Source organism: Bos indicus, chromosome 8 (genome assembly GCF_029378745.1).
Source record: "Bos indicus isolate NIAB-ARS_2022 breed Sahiwal x Tharparkar chromosome 8, NIAB-ARS_B.indTharparkar_mat_pri_1.0, whole genome shotgun sequence".
NCBI lineage: Eukaryota > Metazoa > Chordata > Mammalia > Artiodactyla > Bovidae > Bos > Bos indicus.
In genome coordinates this window covers 93,221,273-93,242,844 of record NC_091767.1, presented here as the reverse complement: position 1 = coordinate 93,242,844, position 21,572 = coordinate 93,221,273, and the positions used below count along the sequence as shown (strand labels likewise).

The 21,572-nt window shown below is 42.4% G+C and overlaps 1 protein-coding gene across 1 annotated transcript; it reads left to right on the top strand.

Moving 5' to 3' along the window:
• Nucleotides 1–1,538: 1,538 nt before the first annotated feature.
• Nucleotides 1,539–2,495, top strand: LOC139184625 (polyubiquitin-B). Its single transcript, XM_070795215.1, has one exon. It carries the CDS (start codon nucleotides 1,635–1,637, stop codon nucleotides 2,322–2,324), a length of 690 nt encoding a protein of 229 aa, XP_070651316.1. The 5' UTR covers nucleotides 1,539–1,634; the 3' UTR covers nucleotides 2,325–2,495.
• The last annotated feature ends 19,077 nt before the right edge of the window (nucleotides 2,496–21,572 follow it).

The window sequence follows — 21,572 nt, the reverse complement described above, 5'->3', positions numbered from 1 at the left end:
TGTGGCAATAGTGGAACTTGCTGGGAACCCCACTGTGCTCAAACAAACCCCAGTTTGTACTAAATTTCATGGGAAACCGCTGGTGGAAAATTCTGAAAAGGCAGAATATTACACCTGCTGGAACTGTGCTGAACTCCCTAGAAATATAGCCACAGTATCAGTAAAAATCCCTGGGAGATAAACACCACTAGGTACTCTGCATGCTGACAGCACTGCAGCAGCAAGAAAGGAGGAGCTCAGTAGGGTGAGAAGCAGAAGCCCCTTCCTCTGTACTGTCCCTCCAGCATCCCGTGCTAACAGAGTTTCACATCATGCCAGCTGGTGAGAGGAATGTTTACAGGATCTGACTCGTATCACGAAGCAGGGCAATAAAGGATGGATTTGTTGCTGAGAGGCAAAACATTGAAAACTGGCACAGAGGTCATTAATAACTTTTATCTCTGGAAATCTGGGTTGCTTGCAATAAATTATGCAAATTAACAGAAGTCTGAAAACTGAAAAGTAGAATAAACTTAGAGCTAAAGTAAGAATTCCGAATACATGTAATACTGTGTATACTAAAGGATTAACTTTCTGAAAGGGAAGTTTTGCCTTTGTTCCCAGCCCTGGGAAGGGAACTTCTAGGCCTTTACAACGTTCTACCTGAAAAATGTCTTTTGGGGGTCCCTGGATCACACCATACAGTCTATGCTAATGATGTGACTTATGGTGAAGGCGTTATGTCAAGCAGAATTGGCTTGACTTCTGGAGGTGCTGGAGGCGAAAGTCAGCCAGGCAAGCAGGAAGCCATGTCTATGGATTTTCCCCCAGGAAAGATTCTAGACATTGAAAATTGTGCGAACCTCTGTGGCTGGTAATACCCTGTTCTTATTGTCACGTATCATTGATGAAAGAAAGAAGTGCCATCCATACAACTCCATTGTGACAGGAGAAATGGAAGCTTCATACCTGATTTTTCTTGGCTCCTGTTCCATGTCTCTTTTTCTATTCCTGATTTGAATCTGTGCCCTTTGACTGTAATAAAGCATAACCATGAGACACAGATGTGATCCCTGGATTGGGAAGATCCCCTGGAGAAGGGAATGGCTACCCACTCCAGTATTCTTACCTGGAGAATCCCATGGACAGAGGAGCCTGGCAGGCTACATTCCATGGGGTCACACAGAGTTGAACACGAATAAAGTGACTTAGCACAGCACAGCAGCACATGAGTATAATAGCTCAAGTTCAAGGGGAAAGAGGAATCACTGACCTTCTATTAGCTATCTCTTTATCATATTTACTAGCTATCTATTGGTGCATAATATTCACTACAAAATTTAGCAGTTTAAAACACATATATATTATCTCACAGTTTCTGCAGGTCAGGGATCCAGGCCTAAGCCCTCTGCTTCAAAGTGTCTTACAAGACTAAAACAGTGCAAGTTGAGGCCATGGTCTCAACTGAAGGCTTGAATGTTTCCAGGCTCACTCACGTTTCTGAAAAGATTCATTGTCTCAAGGGTTGTTGTACTGAGGGCCTCATTTCCTTACTGGACTTAGACGCGGCTGGCATTGTTGGGTTCCTGCGTCGTCTTGGAGGTGACTCGGCGTGATTGAATTTGCGGCATCTTCGCATTCACTCACAGGTCAAAATGCAGATCTTCGTGAAAACCCTGACCGGCAAGACCATCACCCTGGAGGTGGAGCCCAGTGACACCATCGAGAACGTGAAGGCCAAGATCCAGGATAAGGAAGGCATTCCCCCTGACCAGCAGAGGCTTATCTTTGCCGGCAAGCAGCTGGAAGATGGCCGCACTCTTTCTGATTACAACATCCAGAAAGAGTCGACCCTGCACCTGGTCCTCCGTCTGAGGGGTGGTATGCAGATCTTCGTGAAGACCCTGACCGGCAAGACCATCACCCTGGAGGTGGAGCCCAGTGACACCATCGAGAACGTGAAGGCCAAGATCCAGGATAAGGAGGGCATTCCCCCCGACCAGCAGAGGCTCATCTTTGCCGGCAAGCAGCTGGAAGATGGCCGCACTCTTTCTGATTACAACATCCAGAAAGAGTCGACCCTGCACCTGGTCCTCCGTCTGAGGGGTGGTATGCAGATCTTCGTGAAGACCCTGACCGGCAAGACCATCACCCTGGAGGTGGAGCCCAGTGACACCATCGAGAACGTGAAGGCCAAGATCCAGGATAAGGAAGGCATTCCCCCTGACCAGCAGAGGCTCATCTTTGCCGGCAAGCAGCTGGAAGATGGCCGCACTCTTTCTGATTACAACATCCAGAAAGAGTCGACCCTGCACCTGGTCCTTCGTCTGAGGGGTGGCTGTTAATTCTTCAGTCTTCTATTCATAATGTTCAATGATGACATCCTTCTGCACTCTAGCCGTTTACCCCAATTTAAGTTTAGAAATTACCAGTTTCAGTAATAGCTGAACCTGTTCAAAATGTTAATAAAAGTTTTGTTGCATGCAAAAAAAAAAAAAAAAAACAAAAAAACAAAACACACTGTCTAATGTGTTGGCTGGAATCCACCCTTAGCTCTGTGCCACATGGTCTCTCCTAGGTCAGTTCAAAAAAAAAAAACACACTGTCTAATGTGTTGGCTGGAATCCACCCTTAGCTCTGTGCCACATGGTCTCGCCTAGGGCAGTTCAAAACATGGTGTCTTGCTTCATCAAAGCAAGTACAGGAGAAGAGTCAGCAAGAGTGTACCAACAAGATAAAGTCACAGTATTTTATGGCCTTATTTTGCAATTGACATCCCATGTTTTTGCCATATTCTATTTGTTGGAAGCAAGTCACTAGGTTCAGCTCACACACAAGGGACAGGATTCCATTAGCGTATGAGGAGACTAAGGTCATTGGGAGCCATTTCAAAAGCTGCCTACCACAATCTTAGGAGGATTGATTAAAACAATGGCTGTGAAAATACTTAGAATGTATTTTTGCAAGGATTAGAATTATTAGTCCATAAAGTACAGTTTTTGCTGTGATCTTTAATTTGAATTCCTATCCTAGTAAATCACCTTTTTCTCCCGTCTTATTGTCTAATTGGAAGTTAACCAGACCAGGTTCACTCTAGGGATTAGAGCCCTGCCAAAGCCCTGAACACCACGCACTAAAGTTGATGTAATTATTTCTAGTGTCAGACATTGCAGATTACCATGTAGCTTGATTCCGCGTTACTGTCTAATTTGTTAGTTTTGTCTCTGGCTCTGAAACAGAGCCATTTGCTGAACTTCTGGGGACCACACCTTGTGTGCTATGCCAAATTCCTATGGTCAGCCTTCTGTGAAAGTACCATACTTGACAGAGGATTTACTCCTCCTTAATTAAATGTGCTTTCAGGGGTCTGGGAAGGTTTATATCATGCTACATTCCAAACCAGGCTTGAAGAGGGTTCTATAATTAGACCATGATGACTTTGTGAAAAGTGTGTGACCCCAGTGTTTTCACTGTTTTAGGATAGAGAAGTAAGGGGTGATTCAGTGAAATTACTGTGCACACACACACACGCACACACACTCTATGGAAATGAATGAGCATGGGCATTTAAGAAAAAAATAACAGTGCTTCTGAAACAAAGGTTTATGTCTTAATTGAGAAATCTGATCATGGAAACTAAGAGTGCCCATGAAGTTGGAAAGATTGTTTAGCAAAGGAAAATATTCATAATGATTTTAGTAGTTTTTCTGTAAAGACTAAACTCAGTTTCCTATGTTATTGGAATTTTATCATTCTTAAGGTCAATTTCATTAACTCCATTCTCTTTTGGTCAAGCTAGACAATTGTTCTCCATAACACAAAAGGAATTTATAATGTGCACTAGTTCATGAAGAGTCAGTTACATAATTGGACCTTTACATGCATATGGAGCTCCTTAGGTTAACCAGCAGTTGTTAGAGCATAATTCTCTGTGAGTTTAAGTTCTACCCAAATTTTAGAGCTTCCTTTGATTCATTGTGGAGAGGGAAATGGCAACACACTCCGGTATTCTTGCCTGGAGAATCCCAGGAACAGAGGAGCCTGGTGGGCTACAGTCCACGGGGTCGCACAGAGTCGGACACAGCTGAAGCGACTTAGCAGCAGCAGCAGCAGTTGATTCACTGAATGATTGTAATAATTTTAACAGTGTTTTCCAGTCCTAGCTCAAACTGCAAACGATTATTTCATATAATCTTAGAGCAAGTTTCTGATTCTTTAAGTTATAAATGACAAAGTTTCAAACTCTGGTAAGGCTTTAAAAATGTTTACAAGGAGATTTTCCAATTCTGCTTCTCACTGTGTGGTTTTGCCTTTCTAGACCTAATATTACAAGGGGTTACAGGAAAGATGCTTCCATTATTGAAAGGCACATACGACTGATTAATGAAAAGTTGAATCCTACTAGAATCTTTCAACCTTTCAAGCCTGTTTAAAAAACAGGCTAGAGAAGTAATAGACTTAAAATAGCAGATATTCTCTTTCTTCTCCATTGCTGGCTTTAAGGAAGCAAACAGCCATAACATCTATGGCTGCAAGGAATTGGATTCTACCAACAACCACATGAACTTTTAAGATCTCAAGACTCAAACCTTGGATATGACCACAGCCCCAGCTGAAACCTTGATTTCATGTTTATAAGACCATAAGCAAAAAATTCAACTTACGCCACACTCAGTTGACCTATAACTGTGAAGTAATAAATACATGCTTTATGTGCCTAAATTTATGGTAATTTATTATGCAATAAAGAGATAACTAACATAGACTTTTATATCTGAAAGTGAGATACTGCTATTAAAAAATACCTAAAATGTGGGTGTGACTTTGGTACTGGACAGTGGGTGAAAACCGGAGTAATTCTAGAGAGCATGATACAGAAAACATAAATAGCCTTCAACAGACTGTTAGTGTTATTACAGACCATAGAAGCACTGTTGCTGAGGGTTTAGAGATGTGAGGAACATGTTATTGGAAGCTGGAGAATCCTTGTTATGAAGTGGCAGAAAACATACCCAGATTTTCTCCTGTAGTTATGTGGAAAATACAACTTGTAAACAATGTAACTGGTTATGTAGGTGAGATGACTTCCCAAAAAAGTATTGAAGTTGCTGCCTGGTATCTTCTTGAGGCTTAATGTAAAATGTGAGAGGAAAGATAAATCAAGAAGACAATTCTTAAACAAAAGGAGCTAGGACCATATTATTTTCAAAATTTTCAGCCTCTCTGGATGCCTAAAAAGTTGGTAAAAGTCAGAAATATCAGCTGAACCTGTGGCATGCAGAAGGCACTGAGTATGATTGTACAACCTTTGGCTAAAAGTTTCTGAAAGATCAAAAAGTCAGAATATTCACTCACACTAAGGGCCCTTTATTAGATCCTCATGCTGCTGCTGCTGCTAAGTCGCTTCAGTTGTGTCTGACTCTGTGCGACCCCATAGACGGCAGCCCGCCAGGCTCCCCTGTCCTTGGGATTCTCCAGGCAAGAACACTGGAGTGGGTTGCCATTTCCTTCTCCAATGCATGAAAGTGAAAAGTGAAAGTGAAGTCGCTCAGTCGTGTCCGACTCTTAGCGACCCCATGGACTGCAGCCTACCAGGCTCCTCCATCCATGGGATTTTCCAAGCAAGAGTACTGGAGTGTGGTGCCATTGCCTTCTCCAAGATCCTCATAGACCCCCTCAATCAAACCAGAGGCCTCTAGGAAATTTAAGAGTATTTGACTTTCAGCCATTTCTGCAGGACCCAATGAGAGAGGAAGGGATTATCTTTAAAAGACTTGTGGGTGTGGCTTTTGTTCACTGGAGTGAAACCCAGTGAAAATCCATACAAGATCCTCCGAGTCCTTTAAAAAAAGTTGTTTCAGCAGAAATACTGCAAGCTTGGGCTAAAACAGGAAAAGTAAGAAAGGAGGTTGTCAAAATCCCAAAATTCTGCTGAAAGAATGCAGGATAGTGCAACCACTCAGCTGAAAACATGTTCACTCATATCAAAGGAATGGTGGATGACTCAGTGGGCAGAATGAAGAGCCCCAAAGGTGAATCTGAAAGCCATGGAGGATCTCCTAGGTTTTGAAACCTAATCAAGAATCTCTGGCTGGACTTCAGAGCAGACATGGACTAGTGATTCTTTTCTACCTTCCATATCCCCTCTTAAAACAAAACAAACAAACAAACAACAACAACAACAACAAAACCCTGGAATATTTATAGCTATTATGCTATGCCTGTCTCACCTCTGTGCATTCACCACTAGGGGTTGATAACCTGTCTCTATAGTGTTATAGGTGTGCAGATGGAGAGGAATTGAGCCCCAGAGATTAAGAGAATATATCTTAATATTTAAGAGATTACATTTTACATGTACTTAAGAGATTACATCTGGGAGCCTCAAGCTCATCTGGATGAGTTGGATGATGAGATTCTGAACTCTGAGCTGATGCTAAAATGGAATGAGACACTTGGGACCTTTGGAAAAGATTAATGAACTTTGCATGTGCAAGGAAAGTGAATCCTTAGGGCCAGAATTTGGGCTGCTGTAAGAAAAATTTTAAAATTGCTCCTTTAAATGTGAAAACTGTGATTATGATGACTATTATCCTAATTATTAGATTACATTACATAATGATTTTTGCAGATGCAATTTAAGTTCTCGATCAGTTGATTTTACATTAATCTGAAGGGAAATTATCCTGGGTGATCCTGACCTAATCTGGTGATTCCCTTTAAAAGAGGGTCTAGGGGCTTCCCAGGTGGCACCAGTGGTAAAGACCATGCCTGCCAATGCAGGGCATATAAGAGATGTGGGTTTGATACCTGGGGCAGGGTGCTCCCCTAGAGAAGGGCATGGGAACCCATTCCAGTATTCATGCCTGGAGAATCCCATGGACAGAGGAGCCTGGCAGGCTACGGTTCATAGTGTTGCAAAGACAGGACTAAAGCGACTTAACACACATACACAGAGGTCAGAGAGCTTCTCCTATTGGTCTTAAAAAGTGAGGAACTATGTTTTCCCTCATAGCTCAGTTGGTAAAGAATCTGCCTGCAATTCAGGAGGCCCCAGTTTGATTCCTGGGTTGGGAAGATCCCCTGCAGAAGGGATAGGCTACCCACTCCAGTATTCTTGGGCTTCCCTTGTGGCTCAGCTGGTAAAGAATCTGCCTGCGATGCAGGAGACCTGGGTTTGATCCCTTCGTTGGGAAGATCCCCTGGAGAAGGGAAAGGCTACCTACTCTAGTATTCTGGTGAGAATACCATGGACTGTCTAGTCCACGGGGTCGCAAAGAGTGGGACATGACTGAGTGACTTTCACTTTCACTTTCATGTTGTGAAAAAATGCATGAAGGGGAAAAGTACCAAGGACCTGAGGCTGGTCTCAAGTTATGGAGAACAGCCCCAGCTGAGAGCTAGCAAGAACACGGGGTCCTCAGCTCATAAATGAAAAGAACTGAATTCTCAAAACAACCATACCAACTTGGACAGAGGACCCTGAGTTCCATAAAGGAAGGCAGTCTGGCTGACAACTTCATTACAGCTTTGTCAGACCCTAGCAGAAGACCCACTTAAGCTGTGCCTGAACTCCTGACCCAAAGAGATTGTAAGATAATAAATGTATGTTGTCTTAAGCTCCTGCATTTGTGGTAATATATCACAATAGCACTAGACAACTAGTTAGTCAGAGTTCAGCCAGAGAAGCAGAAGCAGTAGGATGTTGCTTATGTAACTGAGATGGCTAGCCAAGCAAGTCTGAAATCCATAGGCTGGGCAGGCAGAAAGGGAAAGGCAGGAATTCTTTATCAAATGTACTGAAACTATTCTCTTCATTTTGTGGTTTGTCTTTTCATCTCCTGATGAAATTAATCCTTTTTTCCCTTATATTTAGTGCCTTTGTGTTCTATTATCTTTTCCTTGTCCAGTGTAGGTGAAGACAGTCACCCATGTTTCCTTCAAAAAACGTTATTATTTCACCTTTCACATTTTGATATATACTATATCTCGGTTTAAGTTTATATATGTTAGGAAGTAATGTCAATGTTCATTGTTTTCCAAATAGATATTCAATTTATCTGATGCTATTTCTTAAGAAGAAGATTTTTTAAATTATATTCAAGTGATATGTTTGTCATAAATTATTAGCTGGTTACATATTTCTAGAGTTCCTCTAGTGTACCATCGGACTATCTGTCTATCTTCTTGTCAGTATCCCACTGTCTCAATTACTATGGTTTTGTAGCATATTTTCATAACTGGTAGTATATATCCTCCAGCTATGTTATTTTTAAGATTGCTTAATCTTTATTATTAAGATTGCTATTATTACCACTGATCCCTTTCATTTTCATATCAATTTTGGAATCAGTTTGTCAATTTCTACAAAATAATTCTGGGATTTTTTGATTGGTTTTTCACTGACTTAAGATAAATTTGGAGATACTTGGTATCTTTATAATATTACATCCATGAAAGTGGTCTATCCTTTCATTTATTTAGCTACTCTTTCAATTCTTTCAATGTTTTTTTAATTTCTGGTACTGTGGTCTTACCTATCATGTTTTAAGATTTCAAGGCACTTTATGCTTTTGATTTCACTACAAGTGATATAATTAATTCTTTAATTTTCTATTACCTTTTTACTTGTCTATAGTTAAACAATATAGTTATATGCACTGGCCTTGTATCTGTCTTCGTTACACTCAGTTATTACTTCTAATGCTTTAGCTATAAGTTCTTTTGGATTTTTCTTCAAGATAGTATTGAAGAACTGTGTGTTGTATTGAAGATACCAAAAATGAGGAAACAGTGAGACTCCCCGGTTACAGGACCATATACCTTTCTTTCTTTTTTTTTTTTTTGAGAGGGAAACATATAAGTACAGATCAAATTATGATAACTATAAGGAAATCATATTACATATTAATAAAAAAGCTGTGACAAACCTATTCAACATATTTTAAAGCAGAGACATCAGTTTGCCTATAAAGATCCATATAGTCAAAGCTATGATTTTTCCAATAATCATGTATGGATGTGAGAGTTGGACCATAAAAAAGGCTGAGTGCTGAAGAATTTTTGCTTTCAGGTTGTGGTGTTGGAGAAGACTCTTAAAAGTCCCTTGGACAGTAAAGAGATCAAACCAGTCAATCCTAAAGGAAATCAATCCTGAATATTCATTAGAATGACTGATGCTGAAGCTGAAGCTCCAATACTTTGGTCACCTGATGTGAAGAGCCAAATAATTGGAAAAGACCCTCATGCTGGGAAAGATTGAAGGCAGGAGCAGAAGGGACAACAGAGGATGAGATGGCTTGATGGCATCACTGTTTCAATGGACATGAGTTTGAGCCAACTCCAGGAATGATGAAGGACAGGGAAGCATGGCATGCTGCAGTCCATGGAGTCACAAAGGGTCGAACATATCTTAGCGACTGGACAAGCTTCATAAACCCCTTTGTGAAAGTGAAAGTGAAAGTCACTAAGTCGTGTACCACTCTTTGCGACCCCATGGACTATACAGTCCATGAATTCTCTAGGCCAGGATACTGGAGTTGGTAGCCTTTCCCCTCTCCAGGAGATCTTCCCAACGAAGGGATCAAACTCAGGTCTTCCGCGTTGCAGGTGGATTTTTTACCAACTGAGTTATGAGGGAAGCCCTATAAACCCCTTTGGTATATCTAAATTCATACATAACTTTTAATATTGATAGTACTGTACTCCCTGTGATATCATCTTTTGCCTTCCAATATATTTACCAAATAGCGGTTAGTATTTACTTATTGCCTACATGTTAAGTGGAAAAGAGAAAATCTATCAGGTTGGCTCTCTTTGCATAACAGGCCATCTTCTTCTTTTTTTTCCCCCATGTTTTTTAAGTATTTTATATGACTTCACTGTTCTCAGAGGTGTTTAATCACATTTCATAATCAATGAAAAAGAGCACAGAAAGACGTATTGTTCAGATGTTTTAACTAAGGTTAAGTGAGACTAGAGGGTCTGCTGGAGACATCCTGATAATTATCACATTGCCTGTTATGGTGGTTACCACAGCAGTCTGCCTCACGCCTCCTCTTCACAAAATTTCATGCGCTAGTTCTTTACTCAATTTTAAATAACAGCAATAAACAGCTATTTCTTAGAAACAAGTGACTGGAAACTAACACTTGGCAAATTCATGGCTCAGCTTTAATCCCCTCCCTCCTTTTTTATTAACTAGACTGCTGTACTTAAAATTAAATCCTCTCCTGGGCTCACAGCTGATACTGCAAACACTGCTAATTGGACAGACTGAAGTGTGAAACTAAATATATATGTTGTCATTTTACTCAACAGTTTCTGGAAAATGTATTGCAGGTAAATCAGCAGGCGTTAGCAAAGCTTTCAAGAAAGTAAACATGAGCATATTAAACCTCATGATGGATATGTTTTCCTGCCGGAGCAAAGCAAGCATCTGACTTTTGTAACCATTACTGAAGCAGCATAGATTTGTCATTCTGAAAACAAGTGGGACTTTTACCTTACACAATTTTGAATGTTTTGATTGATTTTTGGATAATAGCCTTCCCAAACTTTTTTTCCCCCCTCCAGCATTTTGTCCTTTCTGATTGTCCCAAAAGGAGTGCCAAATATCTCCTATTAAGTTATTTCAATATATAGTTTTAAATGTCTTTCATTGTGTTGATTATGCAGGAGGAACTTGTGAAGTATTTGTTTAATGGCCACAGCAACAGGATGTTTCACGTTGTTTTTCATTCTGGAGTCTCAGTGAGATAGAAGCATTGGAAATCAGGTAACTAAATACTTAAATCAGACATGACTAAATGACTGAGCAACTAAGCACAACGCAGCAGATACTTAGAAAAGAGAAACCTCACTAGAGTTTCTTTGGAACCCAGGGTGATATCTACTTATGTTGCAGAAACCAGTACTCAAGAACCCAAGTGTCACACTCGAGTTGAAGAACTCAGGTTTATTATGCCAGTAGGCCCAGAGGAGTCAGTTAACACTCCAAGGTTTGAGCCCCGAACAAAGGGGTTACAAAGTTTTTATACTCGGACAGGCATGATTAAGCAGGCTTGCAGGGGTTGGGCGATTGCAAAGAGCAGAACAAGGGTGAGTGAGATAAGCTCCAGTTCCTAGTATTGTGAGTCTGCAATTTCTGAGACTATGTGACCTACATGATCCAGACTTTGCAAGAAGCAAGCTGAGTTACAGAGGCAGAAGGAGCAGGAGGTTATGTAAAATTTTAACTTTTTATCTTCATCATCCCCCTCTCGAGGCTTCTATCACTCATTGTAGAAAGCATCATCTCATGTTTTGGTAGGACATTCAGAGCTCCCCATTGTGTAGGGGGCTATATTGAGCTATTACCATTTGTAACTTTATGGATTCAATTTAGGAGGTTCTGAACTGGGTAATGGCATTGAGAATACAAGGGCCAAACAAGAGCCCCACAAAGAACATGAAGAGAGGACCGGTTAAACGGAGAAGCTACAATGCCCAGCTCCAGATATTGTCCCAATTACCCCAGGGATTTGCTAGTTCCTCTCTCCTTTTCATGATTCATTCCCATAGCTATTGGGCCATGTCCCTGACTATTCCTGATTGGTTTATATAAACACAGCATTCTTTGTTCAAGAAGAGACAGAGTCCTCCCTTTTCAGCCATCAGTAGGTCTGCTGCTGCTGCTGCTGTTGCTTCAGATAGAATTACTGTCATTAAGAGTATTCATTTCAAATATCTAAGTATTGTGCAAGCATTAAGAGTTTGGAGTCACCAAAAATCACTTATTGGATATTTATCTAATAATTATTGATAGCTTCCTATATTACTAATATTCTCTTTTGTTCTTTCACCTTTTTAGTCTCATTTAATTTGGCCAAATTATTAGAAAGAAAGGAAGTTACCTCAGAGGAAACTTGTACATCTCACATAAGATCACAACTAGATAAGCCAGAAATAAAATTTGGAATTAAAATCAAATTTCCATGATTCTAATACCAAGACCAGATTTCTTTTCTCCAGTAATGACAACTCTAAAGACAATTTGTTCAACACCAGAAATACCATTTGCTTTAATTCACTGAAACTTCAGCTGCTGCTGCTGCTGCTGCTGCTGCTAAGTCGCTTCAGTCATGTCTGACTCTGTGCGACCCCATAGGCAGCAGCCCATCAGGCTCCCGCATCCCTGGGATTCTCCAGGCAAGAACACTGGAGTGGGTTGCCATTTCCTTCTCCAATGCATGAAAGCGAAAAGTGCTCAGGAAGTCGCTCAGTTGTGTCTGACTCTTAGCGACCCCATGGACTGCAGCCCACCAGGCTCCTCCGTCCATGGGATTTTCCAGGCAAGAGTACTGGAGTGGGGTGCCATTGCCTTCTCTGGTTAGTAGGTCTAGCCCTCTCCTATTCTGTAAAACCACCTCAACCAGAGAATCTAGTTGGTTCTATAAGGCCACCAAAGATTTGTCTCCTCTCTCTACATCGTCTATGAAGTCCTTGGATAGTGTATGGTAGAAGGTAGTTGATGAAGCAATTCCTCCTAGTCCCATACCTATCCCAGTTGTAATTCCCAGACCTACTAAGTAGGGCTATAAGCTGGGCGGCTCTTTTTGACTGTGTATGTGCCCACTCATCCTCCCACAAACACAGTATGGTGGCACCTCTCTCAAGGCCTTTTCTTTGTTTGTGGGACAGATGCTTACTTGTAGATAGATGTTTACCAGTCAATTAGATGAGTATGTGCACCTTAGCTTTCCTCAATCCCCAGATGTGGTACAGTGAGAGTTTGGTTGTTAGGGACAATGTTCATCTGGGGATTGGTGGCTCAGAGGGTAAAGTGTCCGCCTGAAAGGCAGCATTTAACAGGAGGCTTCCTGTGTGCTGTTTTGGATCTGTCACGAATTCTCTGTTTCTTATTAATTCCTGAATATTCAGGAATTAAGAGGAGAAGCAAGCATCTCCCAGGGGCTGAGGAATCCAGGCATTTCCTTCATTAGTTTTTCTATACGGTGATAAGTGCCCCCTTCCTTGTTATGAACCATATGGTAAAAGTGATTATTTACAGCCCTCTCTCTTTCATATAGATGACCCCATGTTTCCTTGTAAGTTTTGATTTTATCTCTGCTGAAAATAGCTATGTTGTATAGCTACAGTATAAATACCTACACAATGTTGAATAAAACACCTTTGCTCCATCAGAGCATTGGTTCCTGTGTCTTGCTGTCTCTCTCTCTGTCTCTCCCTCTCTCTCTTTTTCAGGCTGATACCCTGGAGGGCAGTGGCTCTCTGAGTTACACTTTCCTTCCCCCGGCTTATAAGACCCTCTCAAGAAGGCACTCTGTGCCTTTACCCCATCGAGAGGGTGCCTGAGGCCTCCGTGAACAGAGCAAGCCCCGTGGCAGGAGCTTTATTGGCTTTCTGCGTAAACCAAGGAATATCAGCCTCTTTCTCTCTCCTTTACTTTCTTATCAGTTGACTCCGAACCACCAGGTTCCGGTCCATTAAAGGACCTCAACATCTGTCTACAATGCAAGAGACCTGGGTTCGATCCCTGGGTCAGGAAGATCCCCTGGAGAAGGAAATGGCAACCCACTCCAGTACTCTTGCCTGGAAAATCCCATGGACTGAGAAGCCTGGTAGGCTACAGTCCATGGGGTCTCAAAGAGTTGGACACAACTCAGCGACTTCACATTCACTTTCACTTTCACTTTCAAGGTGCAGATACCCATCTAATTGACTGGTAGACATAAGTAAGCATCTGTCCCACCAACAAAGAGAAGGCCTTGATGGGGGCAGTACCATATTGTGTTTGTGGGAGGATGAATGGGCAGTTTAAAGTTTGATTACATTCGTCCCTGGCTAAATTGCCTACAAGTTCAGTTCCTCCATCATTTATAAAGCATTCTGGAGCCTTTTGAGTTAAGCTAAATTGCCCTTAAGACTGGCCCTTGTAAGGGTGGATCTATAGGAGCTCCCATGGCTGTTGTATTATTCAATGGTACTGGTGTAACTAAGTACCATGGAGCTCCTAAGGATAAGCAAAGCCAGCAATCCCTGGCCAGCTGAGGATTGGTGTCATTAATAAGGTGATGAGTTGCACTGAGAACCTGGTATAGATGAGGTTTAAGGGGGAGTTAACTCTGTAACTTGGGCCATATTGCCATCAGGCAGAGCCTCATTTTTTTTAGGGCCAAGTTGGTCCATGATTTCGTTTGTCTACATTATTGTCCCTGTCCAGGAGTTTTTTTTTTTTTTTTTCATTTATTTGGAAGACAGACACCTGTTCTAGGTTGTAACATCTGCATGGCATTTGGGGTACATGGAGGCACAGGGGCATGATGAATGCCATGGTGTTGGAATATCACCTGGGCTTTGGATCCTCTGGTGGGAGAAAGGTAGTGGCAGCAGGGGGCATAACTGAAAAATATTTTTGGCACCCGGGCCCCTGGATATACATTGCATGGTTATAAAGGCAGTAGGTGATCGACCTATAGGATTGGCTATTTATACTTTGTTGTAGCTGATGGTTAAATAAGTGATTTTCCAAGGGTTGACTGTAATGTTGACAGGGGTATGATGGATAAGGAACAATGCCATCTGTTTCATAAGGGACACCAAAAGGCTGTAAAGCAGCCTGCACATAACAGATAATGGAACACTAGCAAAAGGTTTTCTCCCCCTCCTTGGGTTGTCACAGCTATAGCAACTGAGCCTATTGTGAAGGGGGGTCAGCTATACTGTGAACGATTTAGTTAGTAGGGAGAATGGATCATAAGAGATATCTAATAAGAATGAGGCTTCCCACTATGGTGAGATAACAGACAGCTAACTGCAGCTTCTGACTTAAATCCCAGTCCTGGGATGCAACTGAAGCTAGTCCTGTAGTGAAGAGCATAGCAATAATACCAATCAGGGATAGAGGTCAGGGTTGACAATGAAAATCCATTGATATTTTGATAGCCAGATCCTCAAACTTCCACTATGAGTTGACCAGACAGCTGCTGGAGTGTGGCTGGAACAAGGCTGAAGAATCCTCAAACTTCTGCTGTCTGTTGACTAGTCAGCTTCTGGAGTGACTAGAGCAGAGCTCAGTGTCCTTTGTGGGTAAGGGCCATTGCTTTTGGAACCAGATCTTGAGGGGATTTTCAGGGTCCCGAACTGCTTTCCAGGTGTTCTCATCACAGGAAGCTGGCTGCCTTCTTGGCTCTGGTGTGGTGGATCCAAGGGATGATACTTGTAACTTTAATAGCAGTTGGAGTTGCCAGAACGACCATGCAAGGGCCTGTCCAAACTGGCTAAAGTGGTTCTTTTTTCCCTAATCTTTAACCTATACCTCATCTCCTGGCTGATAGGGGTGAACCCAATTGCCTAAAGAATGGGTGTCCTTTCTAAGGTTTCTCGGGTGATATGGTGGAGGACTTTTCCCAGTGCCTGAGGATGTTGGGACATCTCCAGGGCAGCTAGTCGATGGGGGTTGCCCATGAGTTTTCCTATTACTGGGGGTGTTCTCCCATATAAGATCTCAAAGAGAGAATAGCCTGAAGATCTCAGGGTGTATTGGGCTTGGAGTAAGGCCAAGGGTAACATGTTGAACCAAGATAACTGGGTCTCCTGACAGAGTTAGCTAATGTAGTCTTGAGTGTTTGATTCATGGATTCAACTTTCCCTGAGCTCTGTGACCTGTAAGCAGTGTGAAGCTTGCGCTGCCTGTCTTGGATGAAACTGCTTTCCTCAGTGAGCAGTTCCAGTTCTGGGTTCTGGAGGGGAATGTCCATCAGGTCCGGCTTGCTCGAGTAAATTTCATCTATGACCTCCTCACGGTTATGAGCGGGGTTCCTGCTTCCATAGGTAAAAAGATGGCAGGGTTCAGCATCCGCAGTCTGAAGTTGGACCCATAGGTTTTCGCAAAGCAGTCCTTGAAAGTGAATTATCCTGGAGTTGGTCAGTTACCTATGCCCCTGGCTGTTCATCAGGGCAGTAACAGCATGGGAAACCTTTACATTTATATTTTGTCCTCGAGTAAGCTTATCTGCTTCCCTGACCAAAACCGCAGTGGCAGCTAATGCCTGGAGGCACGGCAGCCAGCCCACGGCCACTGGATCCAGTCATTTGGACAGGTATGCCACCAGGCTCTGCCATGGCCCAACTGTTTATGTGAGGATCCCCTGTACAATGTGATTTTTCTCATGTACAAAGAGGTTAAAGTCCCGTGTCACAGCTGGCAGCCCTAATGCTGGAGTGTTGCTCAAGAGTCTCTTATCTCCTTGAAGGCCTTTTCCTGTTCAGGTCCCCACTCCAAGGGGTCCTTACGAGACCCTGCTGTGGCTTTAAACAAAGGTTTGGCAATTTCAGAAAAACCTGGTATCCAGATCCGGCAGAATCCGGCAGCCCTGAGGAACTCATGGACTTCTTTTTTGGTGTTCCGCTGAGGTATTGAACAGATATCTTGCTTCCTCTCATTTCCAAGCGCCTGATGCCCTTTTGAGGTGACAAACCCCGAGGTACTTGACCTCCTGCCTGCAGATCTAAGACTTTTTCCATGACACCTTGTACCTTACGGTGGAGAGTAGAGCCAACAGAGTTTTGGTGCCTCTACAGCAGTCCCCTTGGGTGGGACTGGTTGCAACAAGTCATCCACATACTGGAGTAGGATGCAGCTGAAAGTTCCTTTGGGAAAGGCAGCAAGGCCCGGAGCCAGGGCTTCACCAAACAGAGTAGGTGAGTTTTTCAAGCCTTGTGGCAGTCGGGTCCAAGTCAGCTGTGTCTTTCTCCCAGTATGTGGGTCTTCCCATTCAAAGGCAAACAAGGGCTGTTGACAGCTGGTGGCAGAAGAATGCATCCTTGAGATCGAGGCAGGTGAATCAGCTTTCCAGAGTGGGTAAGAGACTCAGGAAAGTGTAGGGATTTGAGACCACTCGATGGATGGTATTCACTGCAATGTTGACAGTGAGGGGGGTCCTGGACAGGGCGGTTATCATTCCCTCCAGACTTTTTGACTGGTAAGAGCGGAGTGTTCCAAGGAGACTGATGTTCAGTTAGGATCTCGGCATCTCACAGGTGCTGGATGTGGTTCTGAATTCCCAGGCATGGCTCCCGTGGTACTGGATATTGCTTCTAACAGGAGTGGCTCCTGGCCTCAGGTCCACTACAATAGGGGCACGTTTTTTGGCCAAACCTGGGGGCTCCTTCTCTGCCCAGACATCAGGGAATTCTTTTAACAGTTTTGGGGGATTTATTTGTTCCCCCCCTTAGGAATAGAGACACAATTCATCTTCTCTGGGCATGGTCACAGCCTTCACCAAAGCTAATTGTCTCCCCAGGGTGAGGCTCTCAGGCTTTCTGGGGACAAAGGTGATTTGTGCCCCCAGCTTTGTGAGTAAGTCTCTATCCAGTTGGGAATGGGGCATTCTGCTAAGCAGAGAAATTCATGAGTCACCAGATGGCCCCCTAGCTGACACAAATGGACCTTGCAAAATGAGCGGGCTGCCATGTCCCCTGCGGCCCCAGTAATAGTTGCTGTTTGGCCTGTGCGGGGAGCCACAGCTGTGGTTACCATGGAGTGCTCAGCTCCGGTATCCACCATAAAAGTCATTGATTGGCCTCCTACTTTCATAGTGACCGTGGGCTCCCTGGGGCTGAGGATCAGGTAGCCCAGTGTTCCCTTGTCTGATTCTGCTCCATCCAGGCTGATAAGGTTTTGGATGGCTGGTTCAGGTTGGTACCTTTCTTTGTTGGGTTGACTGAACTTCTTTGACCCTTTAGATATCCCTCTGCGATGGGGGCACGCATTTCTCCAGTGTCCGATCTCTTTGCAGTAGGCGCACTGGTAGTGGCGTAGTGGTGGTCTTTTCTTAGTTTCCCCTTTCCATGAGGGAACAGTCTGTTTCATTTGATCTGAGCTCCTCAATGCCTCTGCCAGCAGGGCTGCTTTCTGTTTCCTTTTAAAATCTGCTTTTCATTGGGCTTCACGGTCTAGGTTCACAAATACTTTATTTGCTACCTCTGGGAGCTGCGTGGCACTCATTCCAGTGAAACCTTCCAGCTTTTGGAGGTTTTGTTGGATGTCTGCACAGGATTGAGCCACAGAGGCAGCGTTAACCACCCGTTTATTCTCAGGTGTCTCAGGGTCGAAGGGGGTGTATGTCCGGAACTCTTCATACAGCCTTTCATAGAAATTGGTGGGAGTCTCACCCACTTTTTGGATTATCATTGTAATTTTGGACATATTGATGGGCTTTTTGGCTCCTGCTTGAAGTCCATGTAGAAGGACATCATGGTAGCGACCCAGGATTCCTTGTCCTTCTCTGGTATTGAAATCTCAATTAGGTCTCATCTCTGGCATCACTTCTCGTGCCCATCTATCTACATCTAAGACCTCTGCAGGTCAGGTGGTGTGCCTCCTCATTTGTCTCGGGCCCCTCTGCTCCAACTCGGCCAAGCCACCAGTCCGGTGGCTCAAGGAGCCACCATGGCTGGAATCTTGCTGGGGCCTCCAGAAATGTTGCAGAAACCAGTAGTCAAGAACCCAAGCACCATACTCGGAGAGTTGGAGAATTCAGGTTTATTATGCTGGTGGGTCCAGAGGAGTTAACACTCCAAGGTCTGAGCCCTGAACAAAGGGGTTACAGAGTTTTTATACTTGGACAGGCATGATTTAGTGGGTTTTCAGGGGCTGGGCGATTGCAAAGAGCAGGACAAGGGTGAGTGAGATAAGCTCCAGTTCCTAGTATTGTGAGTCCCCAGTTTCTGAGACTATGTGACCTACATGATCCAGATTTCACAAGAAGCAAGCCGAGTTACAGAGGCAGAAGGAGCAGAAGGTTATGTAAAATTTTGACTTTTCCTCTTCACTTATTTAGTAAGATTTTCTGTTCCAAAATTTTATAACTATGTTCACCTTTCAGTTAGACATTATTGATTAACTTTTAATTTAGAAGAGACTCAAGTTAAGGATAATGTTAGTTTTCTCTTCATGACAATCTTGATTCATTTTCTTCCACTTGTGAGAATAAATTTTACAAAAGGCAACATCCAGGTACTCTTGATTTCTGGCTTCCACATGGTTTTGACCAATGACATGCATTACCAGAAGACTAGAAAGCAGGAGAAGGAAGAGGCTGGGTATTTATTTCCTTTTCTCCTTTATACCAGGTCACAGTTATGTCAGTTGTTGTATTCATCTATGCAAGACTTAGTCTTTTTGACAGACAGCTCCTTCTCTCAACAGAGTCCAAATCACTGTTTCTTGCCCTTGCCCATTCAGCTATAAGGGTACTAATGATCCACAAACTTGCTAATCTCTGAGCATCATTCCTCATTGGTTCTGTTAGCCTTGTCCACACATCTATAAATTATTCTTTGTTATACTCTCTTTAATTAAACTTTTGAAGATGAAATCTGTTTTCTGGTAGACTGTTGAGAGAGAAAATAATTGGCAGCAAGGTTGGACTCAAGAATCAAAACCTCAAAATGGAATTCTGGGTTTTCTTGTGTGTAATTGAATCACTGTATGGACAATATTGACACTGGCAATTGATATTACATAATGGCAACAGATATTTTAAATAATCAACATTAGTGGCATCAGATGAAGAGTCAGTGGAGGGCAAGTCAATTAGAAGACAAGGGAAAAGTGGAACTTAAGAGTTTGTATTTGCTTTTTTCTGCGTGTGATAGCTTTTTATCTAAATAAAAAGACGAAAATGAAATATGAATGGCATGAGTGGACCATGCTGGTCCGTGCTCATTTTTATCTATATGCATTTTATTTGTCCTTCTTTCCACTATCATGCGCTTTAGGAGGTTGTCTTCTACAGATTGTACCACTAAATATCTTTGTTACCTGGCTATTATATTAGTATTATCTCCCTCAATCAAGATTCATCTCTATAAGTTACCTTTCACTGAATTCTTTAAAAATCTTTGTTGTGCTGTTTCCTGCCATGACACTGACTGATAAGACAAACTCCCCAAAGTACTAAATGGAAGCACTGGATCTTCTTGACTTTGCTGTTTGTAAGTTATATTGTCTTAGGAGACAGGGAATCTGAAGTCAAGTACTTGTTCCTCTTTCGAGGAATCTTTCTGTGACTCTGTTTTGTTTACTGTTAGCAATGAGCCCCTATTGTGTGAACTGCACATCCATATCCAAGACTTGGTACAGTATCTGGACAACAGGGGCCTGTTAGCACATGGACCTTATTGTTTTTCTGGGAACAACTGCAGCAAGCTGTTATACTATGAGAAATGAAAATGGCCACATATCGTTTTCTAAAAATGGTGAGAAAGAATAGAATACACTCAGAAATTAAGAGATAACCAAAACTTATATATCTTAGTTCAAGATACTGGATGACTATTGGTAAAGAGAAAAACTGATTCTGACAAAGGTGGAAGTTTCTTAAACTGTCCAGTTTCTGGGAAATATTTCAAGTTGCAGGAAAGGGAATAAGCTATGAAAAAGATAAAGACTTCCTTTCACAGTGTTTGAGAATCATAATAGCTTAGGAGAAATCCACTTTGAAGCATCAGTACTGGCTACAGTGAAAAGAGCCAACAGTACAGCAGTGGCAGGAAGGGGACTATGTACCATTTTTGGTATTTGCAGCATCAAAAAGGGCAGGTCAACAAGGGCAGGTAACAGGTATAAGCTTGTAAAGACCTTAGAAAGAGAAATTTCTCATTCAATTTTTAGTTTTAGTATCTGTAATACTAGGTGAGGGGTCGGAGTGAATACCATTGTGACTGTTAACACTTTTGGTTTGGTTTGGGGATTCTCATTAGAAAAGACTGATTCTAGGAAAGATTGAAGGCAGGAGGAGAATGGGATGACAGAGGACAAGATGGTTGAATGGCATCACCAACTAAATGGACATGAGTTTGAGCAAGCTCCAGGAGATGGGGAAGGACAGGGAAGCCTGGCGTGCTACAGTCCATGGGGTCACAAAGAGTCGGATATGACTGAGCGACTGAACAGCAAAGGGATTCTGTTATATGTATTGACCGTTACAGAAATATATTGAACCACTACTGTGTGTCAGAAGGGGTATGACACTTGGTATTCTTTATTTCATTCATGCTAACAACTTTTCAAAGTACTTCTATGCTTATTTTATAAATAAATAAACTGAACATGAGTAAATTTTATTAACTCACCTAAGTTACAGACCTATTAGGTCCACAAGTCTAGACTCAAAACTTATTCTCAGAAGTCTGGACTCAAAACTTATTCTTAGCATATAATCAATTCTCAACATTCTCACTGGCTAAGGTCCAATATTGGTCAGAGATTGTGTTTTAGAGGAAATTTCTTTCCTTTCACTATAATGTTTCCCTTGGGTTGTTGTAATATTTTCTTTCTTTTTCTTTTTTTTTCATAGCAACTATATGCATCTTCCATCCCAGGTGGAATGAGGACGACTTCAGAAAGGCTGAGGCGAACCCACAAAAAGAAATAGAGCAAAGAGAACAGAAAGTGAAAGATCTGACAATAGCTTAATAGCTTTTAGGCTGGATTCAGGCAAAATCTAGTTGGTTTGCATTGTTTTCTTCAGTTGGTCTCTGGTATGTTTGTGTCACCTGTGACAAAGGAATGCCAACGGTGAAGT